The sequence below is a fragment of the Sinocyclocheilus rhinocerous genome, unplaced genomic scaffold (genome assembly GCF_001515625.1).
Source record: "Sinocyclocheilus rhinocerous isolate Xijiao unplaced genomic scaffold, SAMN03320098_v1.1 scaffold1382, whole genome shotgun sequence".
In the NCBI taxonomy this organism is placed as follows: domain Eukaryota; kingdom Metazoa; phylum Chordata; class Actinopteri; order Cypriniformes; family Cyprinidae; genus Sinocyclocheilus; species Sinocyclocheilus rhinocerous.
Window position 1 is genome coordinate 775,261 of NW_015657958.1, and position 9,656 is coordinate 784,916.

Genomic DNA, 9,656 nt, shown 5'->3' on the forward strand with positions numbered 1-9,656 from the left:
ATGGAAATTCAGCTTTGCATCACAGAAATAAATTATATTTTTAAAGTATAATAAAATAGAAACCATTATTTTATATTGTAATAACATTACATTACAAGATTACTGTTTTTTTAATCAAATAAATGCAGCCTTCATGAGCATAAGAGACTTCTTTAAAAACATTACAAGTCTTACTGATCCCAAACTTTTGAGCGGTAGTGTGCGTGTATATATATATATATATATATATATATATGTATGTATATATATATTTTTTTTTTCTCCCCAAGGTAATATCGGATATGTTCCCCCATATATTGTGCATTATATATATATATTGTGTGTGTGTGTGTGTGAATTATTAAAATTGTTATCTGATATTGATTTTTTTCATATAAGTTTTTCAAACAGTGTAAATTTCAAAGTTATCCATCTTTTCTACTGTAAATTATAATGTTTTGATTCCTGATCAAAACTTGAAGCACTGTAAAAAAAAAAATAAAGATTAGCGCTTTCATGTAGACATTTGTTTTATACTGGCAAAACAATAACAATTTACAATATAATACTGGAATGCATACTGGCTAAAGGCCATAAAAAAGAAATTACCAGCCCTTATTTTTTTCTGTATCACTACATAATTTCTACATCACTAATTTAAACAGTCTCATGTGAAATTAATTATGGGAAACTGAAAAGCTCTATAAAGACGTTACGCACCAGATTTCATCAGTTCCCAGCTGCGCCACACAGAACCGACACATAGAACAGGCAAGCCAAGCTCACCAGAAAACAGATCCTAAATGAACAAGAGATGAAAATGATTAAATAAGAAAAAGAAACAGAGTGAGTGAGCTGTGTTGCTGTGAGGTTTTTTTTACCTGATGTACTTTAGGAAGGACTGCTACAATGTGGCGTGCAAGCGCTTTTCCAGCTTCTGTGAACACGTGCTGGCACAAAGCATCACCAGCACTGCCACCTGATGCACAATCACAAAGAGTCATAATGTGTGGCATAACATGCACACAACCTCACACCACACGTCAGCAGCATACCTTCAGCTAGTTTCCTACAGAACCCTGCAAAATGTGACTTCTGAAAGATTCTGTACAAATGAGGAAGCATTCCCATCAAGTCCGATACCTGGGGATGAACAAAACGACAAGGAAGCACCATCACTTCTATTCAAGTATCAAATTAAGCACAAGATTACATCAAAAGAACAGCGAGTCCTAACCTGGAAATATTCTTCCATGGCCTTCTTAACATAGTTGATATCATGAGGGGATGTGACGAGGTTATCTCTGGCATCAAAAAACGTTTTAATAGCCAAGTGAGAAATCCAATATGCTACAGGAAGATAAGGACAGAGAGAAAGAAAAAGCTTAGGCCCCATTCACATCTAGTAATAACACCTATCACGGGCGATCAGATTAGAAATGGCCAATACAGACTGCCGTTAGATGAAGAATCCTGTAAAAATTTATCATTTTTACACAAAAATATTAAGCAGCGGAACTGTTTTCAATACTTATAATAAGAAATGTTTCTTTAGCACCAAATCAGCATTTTAGAAGGATTTCTGACGGATCACGTGACACTGAAGACTGGAGTAATGGCTGATGAAAATTCAGCTTTTGCCATCACAGGAATAAATAACATTTTAAAATAGGGGGAAAAAAACATATACTTTAAATTTGAATAATATTTCACAGTTTTTACATTATTACCGATCACATAAAAGCAGATAATTCTTTCAAAAACGTTGAAAACAGACCCCAAACTTTCCAAACAGTTGTGAATATGCCTATTACTTTTTCCAAATCTGTCAAACGATGAAGTCTTACCAAGCTGGCGAACCCTTATTTTAGTACAATGGTTACCCATTAGGCAAGCAGGCGATGCTTAACACAGGATGGGTTTGTGTCTGATCAGGTATGCATGTATATCTCCTCTGCTGTTGTTCAGAAATACTAGTACCGATGTTGTACAAGGAGGACACTTTCATGTTTCATCAGTTATCCAATGTTTAGTGAGCAGGGTTCTTACCAACACCCACATTTTTTGGTCACAAAATAATGATTTACGAGCTAGGAAGCTGATTGAGACATGTAAGGGGTTGGGGCCTTTGCAAGGAATTCATTTGTTAGATAAGATAACATCTTTCTAAGATAAGACTGGGTGTGTGTGATCACATTGCTGATATGTCAATCGGTTTCTCTTTCCATATGGTTACCTGTAGGGGTGGGTAAAAAATATCGATATCTCAATATTAATCGATTCTCATTTTTACGGAACGATATCGATTCTTAAATCCCAAGAATCGATTATTCTCGCCTGTTTTCAGTTAATGTACGGAACATTGATTGAAGGGCAATTCCTAACCAATTAATCGCAATAAGCATTGTGCTTTAGTACTTTTAATATGAAACAAAGTCTCAGATTTTAAATTCTGTCCATTGTATTGCAGTATTTAAACAATAAATGCCGTTTTGGCGCTGTTTAATGTGGAGTGACAGATCGCTGTAGCGCCTCATTTCAACAGACGCGTCAGCACGAGGCGCACGTGAACTGATCATCTCCTCCACATTAATACCAGTTTCAGCACAAAATAAACATGACTAAACATCCGAAGGTAAGTTAAAAGAAAGAGTACAACTTTACAATCCTTATCCTGTCTCATGTAAAAGCTCAATCAGTGTTTCAGCCGCGCAAACACGTCAAAATATAACGGCTTGTAAACAATGTCGCGTAACGTCACATTTACCTCAGAAAAAACGTTATTCGGTGACCAAAAACTCATTAGTCAAATAAACTGGAGAGGGGCATTTTGCTAAATACTGTATATGTGCCATATAGCCTAACATATTCAATATAAACAATGTTTAATTTGTTTGAATAAATCCATCAAGTTTTTATGACAGCCACCATTTAAATGTTTATATTTCAAAAAACGAATTGAAGTAGAAATATCATTATGTAATTGTAACTTTATTATTTAAAAAACTTCATTAAGTGTAATTTTTGCAGTTGTATAGCCTACAAATCAGTCAATTGTAACCTTCAATTTTATAGCAAATGTAGTACCAACTGACTCTCATGTATATTTTAAAGCATTAGTTGAGAGATTTTTTTTCTATATATATTATATCCAAAATAATCGATATTTAATCAAATCGAATCGAATTGGTAATCGAATCGAATTGCAAACTTGTTAATGAGAATCGAATCGAATCGTGAAATTTGTGTCAAAACCTAGCCCTAGTTACCTGAGCCCTCGTCTCCCATCATGTGACCCCAACCCCCACAGCCAACCTGTGTCCCATCTGGATTGACCAGCTTACAGTTCGAACCAGTGCCTGATATCACCACTATACCCCCTATGACAAAAAGACAGACAGAAAGGGTTACGATGACAATTATGTCCTGAAATCCATTAGCTACTACTGCCAATTGCAAAGACACTGCACAAACCATAGTCACTGGCAGTGGCCATAGCGCCAATGGCATCGGTGGTAATAAAATAACTTTGGCTCAGCTTGGGGTATCGCTCCCTCATGTCATCAATCAGCTTCTGGATAGCAGCTTTCTGCTCTCCACCACTTAAAGACATACCCTTTCAACACACAATGTATACAACTTTAAAGCAACACGATGAAGGTGAATGTGTTGAGGATGACTGACTGATGCATCGCCTCACCAATGAACAAACTGGTGTGTCCGGGTCCAGCCCTGCCTTGATTTTAGCCCTCTGGACCATGTCATTGATACCATTAATACAATTATCAACACCAACCAACTATAAATTAATAGAAAAAAAGTTAATATATTTACATACACACTCAAGTACACACAAGCTGACTTAAGTACATATTAAAGCACGTTCTCTGATCTCACCCAGTGATTGGTACATGGTCCATCTGTCTCAGCGAGGATGTGTCCCTCAGCAGAAACCAGTACTGCTTTAGAGTGTGTCCCACCGCTGTCAAAGTAGAGAATATTGTGTCTCGTTCATTTGAAGCTACTGACACTTTCTCTCAAACAACTGGCACGAGGCACGCGCTTAGAGCGAAGCTTTTAAATATTAAATATAGATATTTTAATAAGCGTGTATATGTTAAAATGTCATTAAAGTATGGCTTATATTTGCTTTAATAACAATGTTTTGTCATAAACTCACCCCTCCACTCCTCCGTACACTGCGCTCATCTCGCCTGCTTCCTCTTTAGTCACATGACCACTCAGTCAGCTGCTTAGAGTCAACTTTCAGTGAATAACACTCGGACTTTGACAGAAAGCCATTTTTACTGTCTAAAGCCACATAAAATCTCGATTCACACCCATTTTTATAATCTGTCTATATTTAAAAAACAAGATAATGTGATTCGGGTTTTTTTTTCGCTCCCCCCCCCCCAAATTCTTTCAAAAATTGTTTGTTTGTAGTAAAGCAAATAATTAGAAACATATTTAAACAATAAAATATAAATAAAAATATATAAAAAATAAAATAAAAACATACATAGATTACACACTCTGACCAACAGATGGCAGCATGACTAAACGAATCTTGCTGTCCCCAGCATCACGTGACGTTAGATTTGTCAATTCATTAAATATTTCTTTTCTTTTCTCCATTTACATAATTTTATTGTAAACTTACAAATGCATCCTTGATGCTGATTGATACAAGACAACAACAAAATACAAATACAGTTACAGAATATAATGAATTATTTTTAAAAGTAGATCATTAAAATAATAATAATAAAAACTACAAATGACAGTTTAAACGAGGAAAGTCTAATGTAAATGTCGAGCTGACATCTGTCATTGTGAGCCGTGTTACTTCCCTGCCTCCCTCTGCATTTGTGACTCACTCTTTGCAGACTCACATGTTGTCTCACTATCTATATGAAGATGAAATAATATTTTACAATGAAAACGCCTTACAATGAAATCTGCCAAAAGTTGCTGACATGCACTTGTGTAAAGCATTACATAAATCTCTGAATCACAGAGACCAACTTTACTGTAGTAGTTCAGATGCTTTTGATTCTGTTCTTCACTCTTAGAATTATCCAGGTCTCACAAGTTATTGACGGCATTTTATTTCATTTTACTTATTTATTCTGCTTTCTGGTTTAATAACTTTATGACAGCTATACATCATAAAAATACTTTTGCTGATGTTTTCAGCCTCTTATTACTGCTTCAACCCATTATACATACTCCCATACCTATCACAATTGTATCACAGTGACATTAACACCACAATTTGCATGTGGTGCTATGCAATGCACTGTTTAATTTATATCAGAAAAACAAATGTTTATGCTTGCACGACATGCACAGTACAAGATTGAGAATTAAAGAAAAAACAAACCAGTATGCAAACATGTGTGAGCAGCAGCATGTATGAGAAGCAGCCCAATGAAGGACATGGATCAAAGGCTTAGACCAAACAGCGCATTCTCCTCTAAAAAATAAAAGGACTAATCATGAAAGTCAGCAGCACACCCTGCATTTGCCAATGATAGCACCATAATTATTGCAATGCTAAATGAATGCTAATTGTTGATGCAATTACAGAATTAATTCATGGATGTAAACACAGTAACTACACCTGTCTTGTGATTTCTCACTGACAACATTATAACAGGGATGACAACATACGTTTTGAAAAATTGTTATAATTGCAAGTGAAAAGGTTTCAGGCGTCATGCTTTGCCTGTGTTTGGGCTGAGGAGTAGGTGGGAGGAAAGGCTGTGGGCGCGCGCTTCCTCTATCGCGAGGAGAGAGAGAGAGAGAGAGAGAGAAAGAAAGAGAGAGAGAGAGAAAGATAAGCAGCAGAGCAGCGTCTCAAAATCCAGGACCAGCAGCATGAAAAGATTTCGTTTTAACATTTTGATTTTCCCCATCCAAACATTAATTTAACTTCTAGAATAATTTTAATGAATTCCCGTCGAAACGCCCCTGAAGTAAAAGTTTGCCAAGCGGAAGTTCGCGCGGTAGGAAATCGGAAAAAGTCGAAAGAGTGAGAAATATATAATAATCGTTTATCTTGCTGTGCAGCGAGAGAGTATTTTGAAAATGGACACTCACGTTAAGGAGGGACAACTGTACGTCCAGCATCAGAAGTTTGGAAAGGTAAGAGCTTGTCGCATAGAGTTTGATTGAAGAGGCAATAACAGATGTCTGACATGATAAACCTGAGGATCTTACTAGTTTAAACACATGTGCCAAGTTCTTAGATATGTAATCTTTGTATTCACGTTTGAAAAACGTTCTATACTTTTTTCACTAATTTAATTCAGTGACTCAAAATGTCATATGGTGTAACCATTAAGTAAATAAATAAATAAATAACGAAAATACAATACTTTTCTTGCACCTTAAATAGGTACGTCAGTATGCAAAGCTGCAATGCAAATGTCAAATATTTTTTCAAGCTGAAAGTATTGTTTTAACAAATTTAACAGATTTTTAAAAAAATCTGTTAATATGTCTGAAACATCACAAGCAAGAGGATTTTTAGTTTTTTATGATTAGTATTAGACTTCTTTTATGAAAGGTCAAAATATGTGGCAAAAAAAAACGACGACCTCCAGTCATGAGGGTCTAATGATGTCCTCTGTGTTTTAAGCTTTTCTTGTCACATGACAACAAAACAAATATCACTAATATTTTAAAACTTAATTGCTTGACTGTTTATTTTTTTAAAGTAGAAATACAATGAAAAAGTATGCCAAATGACATAAGGTAACATTTCTCTCTCCCTTTTTTTCCAAAAAAATTAGCATATTAATGAGACTTAAATTAAGATAAATTATTTTTAAATGCATTTTAAGTAACTTTATAGGCCCAGACAAAAATGAGCACCACGTCACTGAGCCTTTTGTTTTTACATTTACAAATTCAAATTTATCCAATCATATAGAGAGTGGCAGAAAGAGGACCCACAACATCTACCAGAAAAGACCGCAATTTTATATGTTAACGTTTCTAAATATAAACTTAACTTTAAAGACAATTTAAATAGTTTCATAAAGAGTAAGAAGGAGTGATGACTCCTCGCATGAGATGGTCACATGAATGAGTACATCAGACCCTGTGCTACAACACGCATCTTCAGATTTCAGCTCTCAGCATGCATATTCTGTGTTTTTTGCGCCACTAACTACATAAGATTTAACACAGATTTAAGACTGGACAAACAACCTTTTCGTTCTTGTGAGTGATATCTAACCACTAACCAAGAGTAGGTTACACATACACACGGCACAGCTGTGTCTAAATAATTTCCACTCTCTTGACTGTCCATGTGCAGTGGAAAATGCTGCATCACAGACGCATTACCACAAAAGGTTCTGTTTGTTTTCTCTCTGATTGAATATGTGAGGCATGTATTTTTGTCATTCTTTAGACATTGATATGAGTCACATGTCTTCAGTCAGACCTGTGCTGGATCAAAAACATTTGCTGGAGCAATGGCTTGTCATTAATTTATTATCCACTTCCTCTGTCTGAAACTTCTTTGTTATGTGGAAGTAAGCAAATTATGAGCACAGCTACATATCTTTTACCCTCAGGCAACAGCAGAAATTCAAATTGAGCATTGATGGACTTTAATGCTGCCATTCATTCATGTAGGTTTTACTCCGATCAAGAGCACAGTAAGCTTGTATGAAGGTTTTAGCATAGTTTAATAGCAAGTACAAGATATCTTGTCAACAATAACACATGGCTAAAAATAATCTTGCGTGCATGGTGACTCTTCTTTAGAGGCTCAGAGGGTGATGATAGATTCATAGTGTGATGGCTGAATCACACCGGATCATACTGCTGTCTAGTGGAGTCATGTTTCAATATTTCACATTAAACCCTGCATAAGTTTTTTTTATTTTCATATTTTTGAGGTCATGAATAACATTGCCATACAGCATGTAACCTGTTTCAATAACTGCTTGTCCATATATGGAAATGCTACAACATAGATCTGTTTTCTTAGATAAGTAGATGAGTCATAGATAAGTCTTCTTAACATAGTGTTACTTTTTCACTTTGTCTAACACCTTTTCAAACTTTTTTCAGTTTTTAATGGGTTGCTTGTTGCTAAACAACTTTCTGTAACATTCTAATGCTGCACTGTTTCATACCATACACCTTAAGCACTGCGTGTAAAAAGGTGTAAAATTACCAAGAAAAGGTATGAGCAGTTTCATGTCCCAAAAGTTAAAACCGGAACTAAATTAAATAGAGTATTAACCCTTTTGGACACGTTTACATAACTCTGGAGAATAAACAGTAGGCTATCACTGCATGTTTGAAACATGGCCTCTACTGCATGGCGTCATTACGTGAGACATATTGTGACAAACCCTGTCCCAGTCCTTAGACTTGTTTGTGTATAGAGAAGATGAGTGATATAAGCTTTGGCCTTGCTCTTACTTTTTCCTACAGCTCAAGGAGATTTAGTAACTGAGTACTCTGTTCAATAAATAAAAAATAGTGGTGCAACGGATCACAAAACTCACGGTTCAGATCATATTACGGATTTTGAGTCACTGATCGAAAAAAATAAATAAAAAATAAATTTGGGAAAGCTTATTTAAGTACTTCTATACCAGAGCAAAAACTACTAGCTTAACTAATAAAGTTAGTAATAAAACAAGAACAATTACACAAATTACAAGCATAGATGAATACAACAAAACACAGTTACAAATAAAGTCAGTAACAGTAGCATTCAGGTACAGAAATGTAATAAGTTTAAAATAACACAATAGTGCCCACTGCACAAGTTAAATACAGATTAATCTTTGTTAGAGCTGTGGTGATATTTGATTAGCAGACAGAAATGGGTAATTATTGGCTGCTGTCTCTTTAAGACCAAATGCACGGACCTAAAACTGACACTAAGCCTATCCGAAATAATCAATATATCTACTTATTGCACAATATATGGACATGACCTCAATCATTTTTGGTGACGCAATATATTGCCCATTATATTTACATAAAAATGAATGTCACCATGTTTTTTGCATTCCACTTGCTCTTGTGTCTTTTGCAGATTCTCGTACTTAAAGTGGTGTAGTCGGTGCTAGTTCAAATTTAAAAAATGCTTCTACAAACAAAGTTTCATCTGCAGATATGGCCTTGTTTAGGGATCTGTGCCTTTGTGCATACGGACATCTGGGATTGTGTTTTTCAGCAATACAGTCCATACAAGTTATTTGTGAATTTGTGAATTTTTATTTTTTCTATTTGTTACTTTGCCCTTTTTGTTAGAAATTTTTTATTTACTATTTATTCAAGTTTTTTAAGGTATTGCATATAAAACATTAGAAATGGGATATTTGTTTGAGTGATATGAAACATTATATCGTTCATACATTTTTTAGCTATATCGCCCAGCCCTAATCTAAATATATACTTAAGAATTAAACGCTTATTGTCATTTGAAAGTGTGTAGGCCTTCTTGCATTATTATGCGGTTATATTATTATTATTTATTCAATGGCATAAAATGGTCTTAAAATGACAATAATATCGTTTATCGCATTTATTTCTGGGGCAATATATCGCACAACAAAAAGTTGTTATCGTGACAGGCCTAACTGACACTGACACACCACTTTTTGTACCAGGCTGTAAACATATTTTTTTCTGCTGTA

The 9,656-nt window shown here is 35.1% G+C and overlaps 2 protein-coding genes across 2 annotated transcripts in view; one reads left to right on the forward strand and one right to left on the reverse strand.

The window, feature by feature from the left end:
• Positions 1-4,242, reverse strand: part of nagk (N-acetylglucosamine kinase) — a 5,300-nt gene extending 1,058 nt beyond the window's left edge. Inside the window, exons 1-9 of the mRNA XM_016529775.1 lie at positions 4,160-4,242; positions 3,877-3,961; positions 3,680-3,778; positions 3,454-3,595; positions 3,249-3,359; positions 1,217-1,329; positions 1,035-1,122; positions 861-958; positions 700-778 (exon numbers count right to left, since the gene is read on the reverse strand). Coding sequence (XP_016385261.1) covers positions 700-778; positions 861-958; positions 1,035-1,122; positions 1,217-1,329; positions 3,249-3,359; positions 3,454-3,595; positions 3,680-3,778; positions 3,877-3,961; positions 4,160-4,188 — 844 coding nt within the window. The 5' untranslated portion in view covers positions 4,189-4,242. The remainder of the gene's footprint in view (positions 1-699; positions 779-860; positions 959-1,034; positions 1,123-1,216; positions 1,330-3,248; positions 3,360-3,453; positions 3,596-3,679; positions 3,779-3,876; positions 3,962-4,159) is intronic.
• Positions 4,243-5,691: 1,449 nt separating this feature from the next.
• dok1b (docking protein 1b) overlaps positions 5,692-9,656 on the forward strand; it is a 28,645-nt gene continuing 24,680 nt past the window's right edge. The window contains exon 1 of the mRNA XM_016529808.1: positions 5,692-6,126. Coding sequence (XP_016385294.1) covers positions 6,070-6,126 — 57 coding nt within the window. The 5' untranslated portion in view covers positions 5,692-6,069. The remainder of the gene's footprint in view (positions 6,127-9,656) is intronic.